Genomic DNA, 17774 nt, shown 5'->3' on the forward strand with positions numbered 1-17774 from the left:
TTACTTCCAGGAGTTCTGTTGGAATTTTCCCGCACGTTAATTCTGACCAATCGAAGTGCAGTTATGGAAATGCGTTCAAGACACATCTGGCCAACGAGTGACGTGAATGTTGTCATAAACTGATTCGGACCAGAGCGATCAGTGTGGTGTGAAAAGGAACCAAAATGCCTGAAAAATGCTACAAAGTATAATTTTTCACCCTTGGTCCGGACCAAATAAACTGAACAACAGATGTGAAAGCACCCATAGAGAGCTTAATATCTACAGAGGATCTACACTACACTCGAGTCTATACGTTATCAGCCAGTCAAGGGCATATGTATGTGTGCAACATACTTCGTTTCTCGGCCTCTGCAAACTCATTACAGGAAGTGATGACCCTCTGAATCTCTTCTCTCTCCAGCTGAGTACCCGCACCAGCATCCTACATACAGATGTCATAAACATGCTCATCAAATTCATTTGACCCAAAATCAAGAGTAATTTCAACTACTATAGATAATCTGCTTCAGTACCTTAATTTTATGCTTCCTGTAGGACGTGAAGTGCTCCAGGTAAAAGCAGGAGTTGTCATCAAGGACTCCTACAAGACCAAGTGCAGGCAACCGAAGGGTGGCTAATAGGGCTTTCTGATCCTCAGCATCAAGAGCCTGGTTTACTTGCTGAATAGCTGCTGATACTAGAGAGAGAAAATCATTATTACTGTACATAACATTTACATTATATTCACTTCAGAGAATCTCAAGAATATTTTCAAAGCAGCCTACTATGCCATACAGTAAAAATTCATTGCTATATTTTCATGGATGATGTATGGATTTCCCTGAAAGTGTCAAAGTGCTCTCTTAGGCTCCCCTAAATTTAAAATCATGAGAAGCAAACAATAAAAAGCTACAAAATGAGCAATATACTGTATCATGAGTTCCAAGAGGTCTGAGGCTACTAATAAACAGTGTTGTTATTGTTAACTAAAACTAAAACGTTTAAAAACGTTTTTGGTAATTGAAAGCTGAAATAAAATAAATTATAAAAATTAGATGAAAAACGTAAAAAATGTTACTAACTTAATGAGAAACACTGCCTTGGCAACAAACCAAAACAAATACATTTAAGTTGAAGAACTAAAAATACTAAAACTAAAATAAAAATCTTTAATTTATTTGTATTTTAGCTTTAGTATTTTTAGTTCTTCAACTTACATTTATTATATGGATAAAAAGTAAAAATAAAAATAAAAGCTAATTTAAAATACAAATAATTGTATATAAATAATACTAAAATAACACTGCTAATGAAAATGCAATTTTTTTTATTGCAAATCATACTGTTAGCATAACAATTTGAATGAAACGCTGCAGACAAATAGTGTTGAATTTTAAATATTTCACCTAGCTTTTAAGTCATAACTTTGCATTGTTTTTTTTTGTTTTTTTTTGCAATTTAAAAACTAAACTAAAATATTTATTTCCAGTATTAATCTTAACAACAACAACAACAAAAACGATAAACATTATTTTATATGTGGTCTCGGCCCACTTTCCTGATTAATGTCCCACACTTACTGTTCACGAGGTCTACACTGCTCTGGATCTCTTGCTGGGTCAGTAATTCTTCATACACATCTCTCTCTTCAGTTGCAACAGACGAGCGCTAAACACACATACAATATGTCACAACAAGACTTTTTTTAAAAGAGAGAAAAAACAACAAACAAAAAACAGGATAATCAGGGGCCTTGTGCCCTTGAGCAAAGATTTTAACAGCAGGTTGAAAATTAAATGAAAAAAAAAAAAGCCTAATACAACATTTACCCACTTAGATGTGGACACACAACAAAATTACTATTCAATTAAGTCGCCATCAGGGGATCAGATGATACTGGAGTCAGCAGAGTGTGTGAGGAGTGTTAGAAGACATCAGCATTTAACAAGCGAGGCTGATTCTCTGTTATCTTTTAATCAGAATCCTGCTGATTATGCAACTAAAGGAATGCTAGAGCTTGTTTGAAAGGAGGTTGCAAAAAGAAACACAAACCAATTTGCTTTGCATGTAAAAATCTGATATTTGCATACACGTGTCTAAAGTTTTCTGTAAATTATGAATAGTCCTCCTTGTAAATTATTGCTTAATCTTTAAGTTAAAAAGATTCTGATATTTACTTGTGTGCACAGTTTTTACAGTTTGCCTTTGTATGACTAAGGTTTTGTTTATACAACACATAATTTCAAAAATCCTATTTAAACCAGGTTGTAATTGTTTCACAACTTTTTTCAACATTGTTAATAATAATAACTGTTTCTTGAGCAGCAAATCAGCATATTAGAATGATTTCTGAAGGATCATGTGACACTGAAGACTGGAGTAATGATGCTGAAAATTCAGCTTTGCCATCACAAGAATAAATTACATTTTAAAATATAATATAAAATAACAGTTATTTTAACTTGCAATAATATTTCACAATATTACAGTTCTTACTGTATTTTGATCAAATAAATGCAGCCTTGGTGAGCATAAGAAATCATTAAAAATATGACTGACACCAAACTTTTGAACTGAAGTGTGTTTCTAAACTTATATGAATATCTAGTTTACCCGTCCCGAGGCCTGATCCTCTTTCCTCCTCTTGGCGTTGCTGAGTGTGTCCTGGTAGGCCTGGGCCAGTGGTTTCTTTGTGTTTCTCAGTAAGGCGTTAGGGTTCTGCAGAGCCGCCATTGTGTTCTCAGCGTGCCCTTTGTCTATGGCCTCATTAATGGCAAAGACAGCAGCGTGTACTGCAGATATAAATCAGAAAGAGGACACAAAAACATGCGATCATGAGAATGAGGATAATAGGTATGTAATTTAAACAGATGTATACTTACACAAACATATGACTAGATAAAAAACAGATGAAGTCACTCACATGCAGCTTCATCTACTGAAAGTTCATTGGCCAGGATGCCACCGATCTTGCTGAAGGTGGGCATCTGGATGCCATATTTCTCCAGTTCTTTCCTCATGTTACTGATCTCTTCCTCTGTGGAATGAGAATATGAAATGTCATCATTTAGGTTACGTATCTTACATATATCTTTTAATTCTAGCCTATTTACTATCACTGACACATTATCTTATAATCTGTGGCATTTTATACATGCATATTCACAGGACCTGCACCTGTAATGCATTTGAAAAACAACAATGGCTGTCTTGCCAACATACAGGTCGAACAAATCAAGGTCCTTGTTACTTTAAATCATTCCACAATGAGTGTGTCAACATCAAACCATTACAGCAAAAACAACTAGCTATAATCTTAAAAGTATTTTCATCTCCATCATTAATTCATTACAGACCACATTATTATGACTTGAACTCAATTTCCTGATGAGGTGTCATTATAGCTATTAACAAAACACAATGAATGAGATGAAGAGTTACACTCTGAACCGAGCTAAAGTGGTAATTACCTGTCATAACATTCCCTTCATTAATCAAACGCAGTCAGCCACGTTTCTGCAGAGCATTCGCTATCATTGAAACCTGAGGCACTTTTCTGCCTTGTCCTGTAAACTGAGCTGACAGAGGATCTACTCTTCAGTTATGGATATAATTGTGTGGCTGTGCTTTGAACTCTGTTATTGTAAGGGAACACCACTATATGCTTCAAAACTCAAATGTAAGATTGCAGGAAACCACATATTTTCGACTGAGGTAGTTTAAGTATTATCCTTTGTTAGAATAACAATGGCAACTATTGTATGTATAATTAAGGGTGCACGACCATCGTACTGTGGTTCCAGCCCTGTACTGTAGAAGAAGAAAAAAAAGGTTCAATGGGGTTCTATATAGAACCCTAGGGTTCTTGATTTTAAAGAACTATTTAAGGGAAAATGGTTCTATATAAGGGGAAATGTCTTAAATGATTGCATAATACTTTCATGTTAAACAAGTTGTTTCAGTTGTTTCTAGTGATAAAGTGTGTTTACAAGCGGTTTAATTCATAAAGTTAAATTAAAATTAAAAATTAATTAATTAATTAAACTAAATCCATAAAATGATCCCATGACGGGAAGCCCAAAAAGGTTCTATGTATGAGGCATCTGACAGAACCTTTTAAGGTTCAAAATAGAACCTTTTCTTCTAAAAGTGTGGTTAGCTGAGGTAGAAAATATGAATTTCAGCAGTAAATAAAAAAATTATTGACATTTTCTGGCAAAAATGGCATTAATCTATGAGAATGACTGTGGTTTACCTGTGAAGTCAACTTTCCCCAACAGGTCCTGGATCTGAGGGGCAATTCCCAATTTGTAGAGGTACAAGCTGCACAAAGAAGAACAAACAAATACACAAACAAATAAATGCACTATATCATAGCGAGGGAATGACAGAAAATCAGAGATAGAACAGCAATTTCTGCATGAGAGCAGGGTTAAGGATTACACAGTTTATTTCCATTTCTCTCCAAAATGGTAGAAGAAAAAGACAATTGGAAATATTTAAAACCTTTCTACTGCTTTGAGTAAGAAACATATCTCAGCTTTTAGCCAGGGTGAAACCATCATTAACGACTAAGCATCTAGACTTTTTTTAAGTGTTGGAGTACAGCTACATGTTCACAGGCGAGACCCAACTTCAATTATCTTGGTTTTACTGTAATATGAGGGAGCAACATCTCTAACTGAACTACTAAGTCAGGAAAGAAAAGTTCTCGCAACTAAATTTAAAATGCAGGATTCCATCCCATAGTTGAAAATGAAGTTAAAATTGTTTATAAAAAAAAAAAAAAGATTTATTCCAAACAAACTTCTATCCTTGGATGTAATGCCCATAACAACCATGCATTATAGCAAAGTAAATAGGTTGATCAACTTTTACAAATGAGGAGAAATCAACATTGACATTTTCTTAATCCTTGAGTGCCTTGGCCATATATGTTTCTAAACAAATTAAACTATCCCTTATCCAAAGAGCACCGAGATATGAAGATTTTTACCCCAGTAGCACTCTTTGCATTTCTTGAATTCCCATACGGTTTGTTGTTGATGTCAAAGGTCATGTGTACAATTAAACGTGATATTTTGAAGAAAATTATTATGTTACTTGGTAAAAGCAGCGAAATTAGAACAAAATAATTACATATAGGTTCACAAACAGCCTTTTTCCACCTTAGAACCATTGCTAAGCTACGTAATATGCTATCAGTTTCTGATGCAGAAAAGTTAGTTCATGCATTCATGACCTCGAGACTAGATTACTGTAATGCTTTATTAGTCGGTTGTCCTGCATCCTCAATAAACAAGCTACAGTTAGTCCAAAATGCCGCCGCTAGAGTTCTTACTAGATCAAGAAAATATGATCATATAACACCGATTTTATCATCACTGCATTGGTTACCTATAAAGTTCCGTATTAATTACAAGGTATTGCTACTGACTTATAAAGCCCTAAACGGCTTAGCTCCAGTCTATTTAACGGATCTTCTATCGCCCTATAATCCATCGCGCTCTTTAAGATCACTTAATTTAAGGCTTCTGGTCATACCTAGGATATCCAGATCCACCAAAGGAGGGAGAGCATTTTCACATTTAGCCCCAAAACTCTGGAATAGTCTTCCTGATACTGTTCGTTGCTCAGACTCGCTCTCCCAGTTTAAAACTAGATTAAAGTCGCATCTCTTCAGCCAGGCATTCATATAATATTTTTAATCTTACAGTTCAAACTACAATCTGGCCTCTAGTTCATAAATGCCAGAGGAGAACTGGCCCCCGACTGAGCCTGGGTTCTCCCAAGGTTTTTTTTTTTCTCCATTGGGTCACCTGATGGAGTTTTAGGACACCATTAGGTCACTTGATGGAGTTTTTCGGTTCCTTGCCACTGTTGCCTTTGGCTTGCTCAGTTGGGGATATTCTGGGGATATTTAATTTGATTTTATCAATCAATAAATTCCACTAGAAACAAACCTTGTTGTATTATTTTAATTTAATACTGTGAAGCTGCTTTGATACAATCTGTATTGTGAAAAGCGCAATACAAATATACTTGACTTGACTTGACTTGACTTGACATACAATGAGGAAAAACATGGTATGTCAAAACAACCGCATCTTGAATTATTGTAATTAATATATAAAGAAAGAAAGAGGGAAAGAAAGCAAGACAGAAAGAAAGAAAGAAATACATTTTCAGTTTGATACTGTGTTGTGCCCTGAAGCCAAAACCAGTTGGGAAACACTGTTTTAAATATTTCACTAGCTTTCTCTGCAATACCGTCCATTACAAATCAGAAATGTAGCTACAATTCTCTTCCACTAGATGGCAGTATACAGTTGTGTTAAGTCTGACACTATGCTAATTCTGGAACAGGAAAATAGCCTGCAGTAAGTGTAGAACACATGCTGGAAACTGCATTAATCTTTTATCTATCCACTGACTGAGGACAAATAGAGGAGTAATGAATTATTAAAGGTGGTGTGCAACTGAACGTTTATGCATGAGAGAGAAACTTAACGTGCTTTCCTTAACCTTTGACCCCAACATCAATAGCCAGAGAGATAGACACAGTCTGGTATGAATTTTTCCTCCTAACTACAGAAGGGCCAAAGGTTAAGTGGCTTAACTGGTGTAAGAGATGCAGGCCACTATACCTCATGAGTCACAAGCTTGATTATATTCTTCAGAGCCAACTGATACAAACATTTCCTTTAATGGATATCAAAGTATAAATGCATAATGCAAAAATATTTGATATAAATATACTATATATAAAATAATTGTGGCAAGCAGTGCAAGGCCGAGAGCCATGGGAACGGAGCCGTGCCTCGAGTGACGAGAGAGGACTAGGCCTGGGACTTTATGTTTTTGTTCTGTTTTAATTTAGGGGCAGCCACTTTACTTTCGTTTTGTTGTTTGTTTATTTTTTGGGATTCAAGTTTTATGTTAAACGTTCGCCGGTTCCCACCTCCTTCTTCCCTGAACACAAACCTTGTTACAATAATATATAAACATCATTGTATCATATATACTATTATATTAGGTATTTTGACCCTAAAATACTGATTATCTAGGGGGAAAAAAATTATACATGTCAACTATCTAATGCGAAGTATATGCCGATGGTGATATAATGATGTCTGAGGCATCTCTGGGCACAGTCTCAGTGATATCTAGTCTTACTGAGCAACTTAACAACAGGGTCAGGAAGGAAGAGTGTGTGCAAGGCAAAGGGAGGAAGCCAGGCAACCCACACACAAGACAAGTGAGAGAACGAGAGCAGGAAGCACTATAAATCATTTACTATAAAAGAAGCCTTCCTGTGGTCATTCATTAGACACATTCCCCTGTGCACACTAGCTGCCAAATAACTAAAAGTTATGATTTGCATACATTAAGACACCAATGAATTACCTGGCTTTCTATTTAAAATGGCTCACCATGAATGGCTTTCTACGCTTTCAGTCACTCAATGGTTTTCTGATAAATCACTTAGCATAAAATAAAACGTTAACAACTGAATGCTATATGAAATTTTCGGAGAAAATGTAAGTAGTGTTTCCCATGCAAACTCATCTTTACGATTATAGGGTTTTGTGGGTGTTTGTCAGGGTGTTGCTGTGTGGTCACTAATGTTCTGAATTGCGGTTTGGCAGAAGAGCCCACCCTGTCTGCATGATACAACTCAAGTCCCTTCTTTCATGTACACTAGTTTCAAAAGTCTGTATTTTTTTATGATTGTGAATCTTATGCTCACCAATGCTCAAAAATACAATAAAAACTGTACAATTGTGAAATATTATTAAAAAAATATTTCATTTGAATAGCTTTTAATATGTAATTTATTCCTGTGATGGCAAAGCTGTATTTTCAGCATCATTACTCCAGTCTTCAGTGTCACATGATCCTTCAGAAATCATTCTAATATGCTGATTTGGGATTTAAGAAAAAAATATTAGCAATGTTGAAAACAGTTGTGCTGCATGATACAAGTAAAATTTACAGGAATCTTTGATAAATAGCATTTATTTTAAACAGAATTATTTTGTATCATTATAAGTGTCTTTACTGACACTTTTGATCAATTTAATGTGTAATAAATTAACTTTGGTTAGTGTATAATGAATGAAAAAATAAGCAATGAACAATAGTATATTTATAAATTAGCATTAACCTAAGAGTCGGAAATACCTAATAGAGAGCAATAACCTTACATACCTTAAATAGAAACCTTTTGTTACATTATAAATGCATTAACTGTCATTTTTGATCACTTTAATGCATTCTTGCTGAATAAAAATATTAATGTCTTACAAAAAAATCTTACTGACCCCAAACTTTTTAACGGTAATTTAAGTTAATGGTATTTATTTGCCCATTTCTGATTGTTTAGAAAAGTGAAAGCACACTTCTCCTCAGCAATAACTATTCATATTCATGTGTGTAGAACAAACAGTGTGGAACAAGTTGCATGCCAAAGTTCTTCAAAACAAATCTCTATATAATGCCTGGATGACCCACAGAGTGGATTTCTAATCAATATTCCCATGAGCTTTGATTATAAAGGCAGACATTTACAGTAGGACAGACGAAATATTGCTTTCAGATTGTACGTTGCACATTTTCAGTAGTGGCAGACAAACAGGAAACAGAAACCTCTGCTAATCTCTGAGTGTACACTTCCTGCAAGGGAGGGCGGGAATCTGATAGCATAACAGTGCAGGATCATACCTCAGAGTTCATACTTCAGAGAATTCAATCCTTGGCAGGCCATAAAAACTTAAATGTGGATTATCCATGAAGCAGATAAAAACATAAAACATTAACTTGACGGATGTGTTTACGTCCTAAAGCACTACTCTCAGGAAGTCAATGATCTGAGGATGCTCAGCACAACAGAAGAGGTGAGAAAATGAGTTTTATCTCTGAAGCATAGTGACAGGAATTGTCAGGAAACAGTGACAGGAAAAAATGACTTAAGACAGACAGGAAGTTAACCAGCAGGACGGATGGTTAGATTCACTATAGGCACCCCCCAGTCACACCATTACTCCAAAAACGGCTGCTTTTCTCAGTGGTGAGATTGCCATGACAATGGCTGCCAAAAGGAAGCAGCAGTCATACATGCTGATGCTCAACAAACCTGCTGTCATAACTGAGAGATCAAGAGACCATGACCACAAAGTAACCGCCATTTTTAGAATTTCAGGTTATGAAACCTGATGAAGCAAGCAAACCTTATTAGTCCACAGCTTGTAAGCATGAAAGAACTGAATGAGGAGTAGAGAAACATCAGAAGGTCTGTAGTACCTCAGTGCATGAATGCAGTAGATCACCTTGGGCATATTCTTGCGATCATATACATCAGTGGTCTCAGGATAGAATATCTGAAAGAGAAATGGCAAAAAAAAATGTTTTAATAAATAATACACTACAAGTACTGTACACTACCGTTCAAAAGTCTGGGGTTGGTAAGATTTTTTAATTTTTTTTCACCAAATAATTTTTTTAGCTCACCAAAGCTCCATTTATTTGGTATAGTAGAACAGAAATATTGATAATATTACATTTTAACACATATATATATATATATATATATATATATATATATATATTAGGGCCGTGACATTAACGCGTTAATTTCGATTAATTAATCTGAGACAAAATAACGCGTTAAAAAAAATAACGCAGATTAATCCATTCCGTATTGACCTTTGAACCTGGAGCCGTTCTAGCCACAATTCGACTGTAAAATGAAGGAGGGAAACGAGAACGCGCTGGCGCTGCCTGGATCATTGATTGGAACATTGATTGGAACATTTACTTATAAAAAACAGCCGGCATTTCAACGTTGATTCACCGGTGAACGTAAGGGACCAAGGTCGAATTAATGTTGGATTATGTTTCGATTGTACAAAACGAATCAACGTTGAAATCGTGACGTTGTTTCATTGTTGATTTCATGACGTTGTTTCACCGTCTCTTCTTTCAATATGGGTGAATAAAGATTGTATGTCGACGTTGTTGAACCAATGATGAATTATGCTTCGGTTTTGCAAATTGAATCAACGTTGATATCGTGACGTTGTTTCACCGTATTACCTTTCATCATGGGATAATGAGTCATGACAATGCTGACTGAATTTGTGATTAACTGTACACTAAAATATTGTTAACTGTCAAATTACTTGCAGCAATGGCTTAATTAAACACATTTAATAAAAATATAACACATGCTCAAGATTGTAAAACAAGTTTTATTCTGAAAAAAACAAAAGTCTAAAAATACTTTCTAAAACAGATGAAAAACATCTCAAACTTTAAATTTCAGCATTTTCGAAGTAATGTTAAAAACCTGTAAAGCAAGTGTAAATAATGTTTTTAATTTAATGTTTAATATCAAATGTATAATTTAATAATGTTCAATAATTTAATAATGTTCAATTGTATTGTATTGATTATTTGCTAGGCACAATTATTTCAATGCTCACCCTTTGAACATTTGAACATTATTTCAATAACATGTTCAACACAATTATTTTTAATTGATTGACAGCCCTAATTTATATGCAATTAAAATGCGATTAATTTCGATTAATTAATTACAAAGCCTCTAATTAATTAGATTAATTTTTTTAATCGAGTCCCGGCCCTAATATATATATATATATATATATATATATATATTATATTTTATATTTAAGCTGAATTTTCAGCATCATTACTCCAGTCTTCAGTCTCACACGATCTTTCAGAAATCATTCTAATATTATGATTTGCGGCTCAAGAAACATTTCTTATTATTATCAATGTTGAAAACAGTTGTGCTGCTTAATATTTTTGTGGAAACATTGATAAAAAAAAAGTTTAGGATTCTTTGATAAATAGAAACATTTATTTTTTACTTTCAGGGTGAACACTACTGTTATTTATGTATTGTATTTATACAACAAAACATCATAGAATAGTGTGCATTCATCATGTCATCATGGCCTTTTGCTTGATTCCAAACATTCTTCAAAATATCTTCTTTTGTGTTCCGCAGAATAAAGAAATGCATTCAGGTTTGGAACGACATGAGGGTGAGTAAATTATTACAGAATGTAAATTTTTGGGTGAACTAATCCTTTCTTCTTCTTTTTTTCAAATGAAGGCAAATCATAATGCTACAGCACGAAGACATTATAAAGAATTGTGTGCAGCCAACTTTATTGCAACAGTTTGGGAAGGGCTTTTTTTGTCCCAACACAACAATGGCCATGTGCACAAAGCAAGATCCATATAGAAATGATTTAAAGAGTCTGTGAACTGGCCAGGACAAAGTCCAGACTGGAACCCCACTGAACACCTTTGGGTGAACTGAATAGCAACCGTGAATCAGACCCCCAAAAACCCAACAGCAATGCCAGACCTCACTTACGCTCGAGTCTGAACGGTAGCAACCTATTACAGCCATGTTCAACATGTTCAAATCTTCCTTGTAGCAGCACAGGGAGGTCAACTCCCAATTAATGCCAATGGTTTTGAAATAAAATGTTCAACAAGCAGGTACACTATAATTTTGCCCATATAGTATATGTAAACATGATGCCTGTTTACTTCTGTGGCTTTGTGTAATGTACTGCACATTGCACTGAGTTTTTATACTTGGATGAAACGTACTGTTTTCCTGCCCTTGAGTGAAACAGAGGGCCAATGCTAATTTAAGTCAACAAGTCAAACCATGAGTAAATATACAATAATAACAATGGTAACTGTAAACGGTCCAAACTGACAGAGTGGGCACACATTGTGTACAGGACACAGTTTTGTATCACAGTATCAGAGGCATCATGCACGTGCCCCCTTTGAATGCAGCTTCCAAACGACTAAAAAATAGTTTTTTTAACATTTGATAATTAACCCTTTGAACAGTAAGATCACACCGAAACGTTCAGTGTGTTACATTATCAACTGATTAATTAATCTGTGAATTTTCGTGGTTGGGAGAATCCGTCAAAATTTTACAAAATATACATTTTTAGCCTTCTGTTAAAATTATTTTTACAGATCGACCAAACTTTTAGGTACCGTGTACGCTATAGGTAACAAAGGACGCTAGGTTTGAAGAACTTTGATTCACAAAATGGGCTGTCAAACACTGAGATAAGGTGCAGTTTTGCCTTGCAGTGTCAGTGCTTGTATGCTTCAAATTAGTTTGTTTCTATAAGCTACAGGATACGTGGAAGACTGAATTGATGCAGTACTAACAGGCCTAATGTTCTTAGTATTCTGGAATAGCGACAGAAAATGCATTAATAATGTGTGCTTGCTTAGATAATTCAAAAGTATAATCGGATATGATGATATTGCAGTAATTATTACAGTGAAAGCTTAAGCAAAGCTGTATTATAAATAGTAGTAGCTAGTAAATATTTTCATATCATTGGTTTTCCCAATGAAACATAACTTCTCAAAAATGCCAAGGTCACAGTTTGATTCCAACTTGTCGCTCCTTTGAATGCAAGTCTAATAAAATGCACTGTTATCTTCAAAGAGGGAGGACGGCAAAGATATGTGTCAGTGTGTGTGTGTGTATTTCTTTAAAAGCGTGTACTTGTGCCTCACCTTGGGCAAACCAACCGACTCCATGGCTCTGAGCCACTGCACAGTGTTGTCTGTGTGTCTGAAATGTAGTCCTGAGTGCTGGGAAAAAAAGTGCAAATAAATACATAAATACAACAGTAACACATTATTGCACATATTGTGTAAACTGAATTATATATAAAGCTTTGTTCCTTCTGTTTTCTATGTGCAACAGAAATGAGGTAATGAGCAACCATTTAAAAATTTGTGGTCAGTAAGATTTGTTTTAATACTTTTATTCAGCAAGTAATGCATTAAAAGTTTCTTGAGCAGTAAATCACCATATTAGAATGATTTCTGAAGGATCATGTGATACTGATGACTAGAATAATGATGCTGAAAATTCAGCTTTGTCATCACAGGAATAAACTGCATTTTTAAATTTATTAAAATAGAAAACACTTGTTTTAAATTGTAATAATATTTCACAAAATGTACTGTTTTTACTGTATTTTTGATCAAATAAATGCAGCCTTGGTGAGCATAAAATAAGTTACAACTTCTTAAAAACTTACCAACACCAAACTTTTGTCTGGTATGTACACACAATTCAGTTTAACCAGGTGCTAAATGCTCTAAAATAGTGCTAAACAAAGTGTCATTAGTTTTAGCACAAACATGCCACCTTTATATGCTGTGCCATGTAAATTGAATTCAGCACAACATTTTGGGGTGTGTTTGCATCATTACCTGATTTTGCATAATTTCTTTGAAAACAATATGTGCAAATAAACAACACTATCAGTGGACACAATTCAATCTGAATCTGCTATTTCTCCTCTCTTGGGAATGAGACATTCAGGATGTGAGGATGTCTGTGTTGCATTAAGGAAAAGGCACATCCTGACAAAGCACTGTGACATAGTGGCTCCGTTCACACAGACACAGTCAATGTTTGGGTCTGACATCTGTATTTACCAACAAGTGTGACTTTTTAGGAGTGTCTGTGTGAACCTAGGGTAACATACAGCATTTGTGTGCTGAGCTAAAGAGTTGCTAAAAACTATTTAAAAAAGTGAAACATCAGAAAATCAGTACCTTATAACGAGATTGGTCCCTGTCATAAATCTTCTTCTCTGTCACCAGCTGCGGGGCAAAGAACTTGGCCAGTTTGCCAAGGTAGACACCATTCCTCAAGCCGTTCTCCAGTTCTGTGGTAGGAGGCAGCTGCTCCTCCAGACAGGCCTCCATCCATCTGAAAACAAAAGCTTAATGTTTCAGCTGCTTACTCAAAGACGACATACTGAAACTTAATAGACTGATAGACTAATAGACGTTAAATGTTTTAAACTAGCAGGTTTTTCACTACAGTATAAAATCAATACTTTCAAATGACAGCAACATGCTTTAACATGCATTATATACTGAATGTACTTCCAAGACAGAGATTCCTTCTGGGAAAAAAAAGTGTGCTGCTTTAGAAATGACAGGTTAAACCTTTAAATGAATTACAGAAAATTAAACTTAGGCACATGATCAATTAATAAACACTTTGCACCATGTAAGGAAAAGTTCAAATGCATCATCATGCCTACGGGCATCAACAATTATTTTTCTCAGCATCATAAAACCTGAGTCAATGGTATTGTTAAACTTGTTAAAGAAGCAAAAATGTAGCAATCAGGACATGCTTATATTAATGTATTCACTAGTTCTTCTGTTTAATAGATGACTGAGATCTCACAATGCTTCCTTTCTAACAGCAAAATCAATTAGTTTGTCTTCCTGATATACTGCACTTTTTAATTATTAATATTCATTTCATATGTAAAGTCCCTAAAGCACACCCAAAATACAAAATCTCAGTTCCCCCCAAAAGTGAAACCAAGATGACCACAAACTGTTGGTATGATATTCTCTCATTTCTTTACAAAACCCAAGGTCTATAAGGTATGGAAGCTTGTTTCCGCCACAAAATAAAACATTTTAAAAGATAATTGCGACTTTTATCTCACAACTGCGAGTTTACATCTCGCAATTATGACTTTATTTCTCAGAATTGCGAGATATAAAGTCAGAATTGTGTGAAATAAAGTCGCAATTGCGTGTTATAAAGTCAGAATTGCGAGATATAAAGTCAGAATTGCGTGAAATAAAGTCGCAATTGTGTGTTATAAAGTCAGAATTGCGTGTTATAAAGTCAGAATTCTGACTTTTTTTCTCGCAATTGCGACTTTATATCACACAATTCTGACTTTATAACACATAATTGCGAGTTTATATCTCGCACTTCTGACATCTTTTCTCAGAATTGTGAGATATCTCACAATTGTATATAAAGTTTTTTTAAAGTTTTTTTTACCTCAGAATAGTTTATATCTCACAATTCTGACTTTATATCTCACAATTCTGACTTTATATCTCGCAATTGCGACTTTATTATTTATAATAATAAATAAATAATAATAATTGCGACTTTTTATCTCACAATTCTGACTTTTTTTTTCTCACAATTGCGATATATCAAGTCGCAATTCTGAGAGAAAAAGTCACAATTCTGACTTGATATATCGCAATTGTGAGAAAAAAAAAGTCAGAATTGTGAGATAAAAAGTCGCAATTATTATTATTTATTTATTATTCAGTGGCGGAAACAAGCTTCCCTATGGAAGGTCTGTAATGCCTGGATAAAGTAATTTGTCAGTATTTCCATTCCTCTCAATGGCAGTTATTTGCCTTGTGTAAAACTCCCTATACTCAGCTCAGCTTTTTGGGCAAATGTTAAATACTAGCTTTTCTGGCATGAACAGTTAATACGTTACTACAAGTCACACTTACTGTTTTTACTGCATTTTTTATTAAATAAATTAAGCCTTGATGAGCATAAGATGCCTTATCTATGTGTATTTATTTTATCATTTGAATTAAACATTGGGTTTTTTTTATTGTTTTTTTTTATGTGCAATAACAACTGAAAATCATACAGTTATATTAATTGCATTACTGTATTATGGACTAGTTTATTAGCCTGCAGTCTCAATAAGCATGCAGCCACTTCAGTTCACAGTTTTCCAGATCACTGAATCACTGAAATTCACCTGGATCATTCAGCACAAGAAACTACATTTCAAACTGGTTGCTAGTCAGTGACCAGATGACACAAGTGACCTTTGACATTTTCAGAGAAAGCTATACTGTCATGGCACCTACATTGGCATATCTTTTCTCTTTCCAGAGTGGGAATTTGGCGCTGGGCCCTGTAGAGCTGCCCAACAAACTGTCAGTTAAAGCCTGGTTCACACGGCAGGATAATTAGGCCGATTTTAGCCCCGATTCACCCCTTCCGACAATCTTAAGGATGCTCCGATTATCGTAAAATAATCTGATCAGATATTCCTGCCGTGTGTGGTGTGTTAAGACTGCTCTCGTCTGCTCGGAAGGACGTCGGGACCGCTCCGATCTCAAATCGGGGATATCCAACATGTTGGATTTATTTGGCCCGATTTCTTCTCGTGTGTGGTGTCCCCAGGGGACAAACGAGCACGCAGCCTGTGGACTGTGGAGTGTAGCCAATCAGAAAGCGAGGTGACGAGGCGGCGAGAAAGCACCGGGAAACATAATCAAAACAGCCGGCGGCATGGCGCACCAGAAAGTCCGGTGGACGTCGGAGATCATCGCCTTTTCTTTTGATACCGTTTTTTTTTTTTTCGTTAAAAACAAACTACAAACTATTGCCACTGCATCCTCTTCGTCCGCCATGATTGTTTAGCTACTCTGAAGTCACGTTTGATCTCGAGGTATTTTGCGAGATTTCCCGTCTGACCTGGGAATGCTCGGGAGTCAAATCGGTTCGTGTGTGATGTGTTGATTTTGCCGTGTGGCTGCGCACCACACACTGTACGACCAAAACTGTTAGACCCGTGATTCTTTATCCCCGTGTGTGGGGTCTCTCAGGTTTGGAAAATCGGCCGACAATTTTAAAATCGTCCCGTGTGAACCAGGCTTAAGTGTCTTGCTTTCAGCTCACAAACATGGAGCAGACTACATTTAAAGTGCACCGATTATCCTATATTTAGGTCCCATTTTGAACGAGGGCTCTGTTACAATAGGATTACATGCATCCAAGGTCAAAACACACTTTAATTTTCTCATAATGTACATTGCAGCATCACCTCTTTTTTCACAGTGTCTGAAACGGTTTGATAAAGGATTCGCTCTCTCTAAACCCCTCCTTTCCGAGAGCCTACTCTGCTCTGATTGGTCAGAAGGCCCAGTCTGTTGTGATTGGTCTACAGCTTTACTATATCTGAATTTCAGCTCCAGAGGCTTCCTTGTACACACATTGCGGACAGTGACTATCGCGTCGGTTTTACAGTATCAATTCAAGCCTGAGTCATTGTCCTTTGGAAGTGTGTGCAAAGTGTATTTGCTTTTGCAGAGCAGAAAGCTTCTTGCCATGTAGGCAACACAAACTCTTCCAGGCCTCAGTTACAACTACATACAGTGTTTGTGTGCGGTTCAAAGTAGACGTTGTTCACGGGAAGCTGCAAATTTGTTTCAATTCTACATAGGTGCATGCAGGAAATAAAACTTGAATTACTGACGACTCGTTTTAGGCAGTTCAGAATCGGGTTTTTCTTTTTTAGACATAACTCCATTTATCGACCGTTTTAATCTCAGAAGCAGTGCAGACATTTTACATTGACGAACAGCTATGCAACACATGGCATGAAAGATAATATCCGAAAAAGCATGATGGGGCACTTTTAAAAAATCCATTATCTGTAAATCAGAGCTACTCTCTTTTAATGATTTATGGGTTATCTATGCTTAAATATAAGGGACTATAATCAGTGTTAGAACTAACAGATCTGGTTAGGTAAGAAACCTTCCACTAATACACTGAGGAGAGTCAATCAGTAAAAATGCCAAAAATTTCCAGTTATTTGCAAACCTTTGGTTAATCATCTATTAAGTCACTCTGGAGTTGGGTGGCTTAGCTGAGATCATTAGCAATTTAGCATAGTCAAGAGTTAAGTCAGTTGTGGGGTCATAGGTGGGGTCACGGGCACACTCTGTTCATTTTGAGGTACAACACAATCAAGGAGGAGGTACTTGCTTTTATAATGCCCGTAGTGGGTTACATCATATTTTTGATCAAAGAAACCCTCTCTGATATTCAATGCTTCCTTTAAATGGGCCAAAAGATGACATTCCTTGCATGTCCATCCAGC

General features: G+C 35.7%; 1 protein-coding gene across 1 annotated transcript in view; it reads right to left on the reverse strand.

Moving 5' to 3' along the window:
* The window catches only part of iqgap2 (IQ motif containing GTPase activating protein 2), a 62031-nt gene that overhangs the window by 25111 nt on the left and 19146 nt on the right, over positions 1–17774 (reverse strand). The window contains exons 3-11 of the mRNA XM_084413781.1: positions 13639–13795; positions 12583–12660; positions 9286–9362; positions 4238–4305; positions 2906–3019; positions 2596–2774; positions 1563–1650; positions 516–679; positions 337–424 (exon numbers count right to left, since the gene is read on the reverse strand). Of these exons, the coding sequence (XP_084269907.1) occupies positions 337–424; positions 516–679; positions 1563–1650; positions 2596–2774; positions 2906–3019; positions 4238–4305; positions 9286–9362; positions 12583–12660; positions 13639–13795 (1013 nt within the window). The remainder of the gene's footprint in view (positions 1–336; positions 425–515; positions 680–1562; positions 1651–2595; positions 2775–2905; positions 3020–4237; positions 4306–9285; positions 9363–12582; positions 12661–13638; positions 13796–17774) is intronic.

The sequence above is a fragment of the Rutilus rutilus genome, assembly GCF_951802725.1.
Source record: "Rutilus rutilus genome assembly, chromosome: 7".
Lineage (NCBI taxonomy): Eukaryota > Metazoa > Chordata > Actinopteri > Cypriniformes > Leuciscidae > Rutilus > Rutilus rutilus.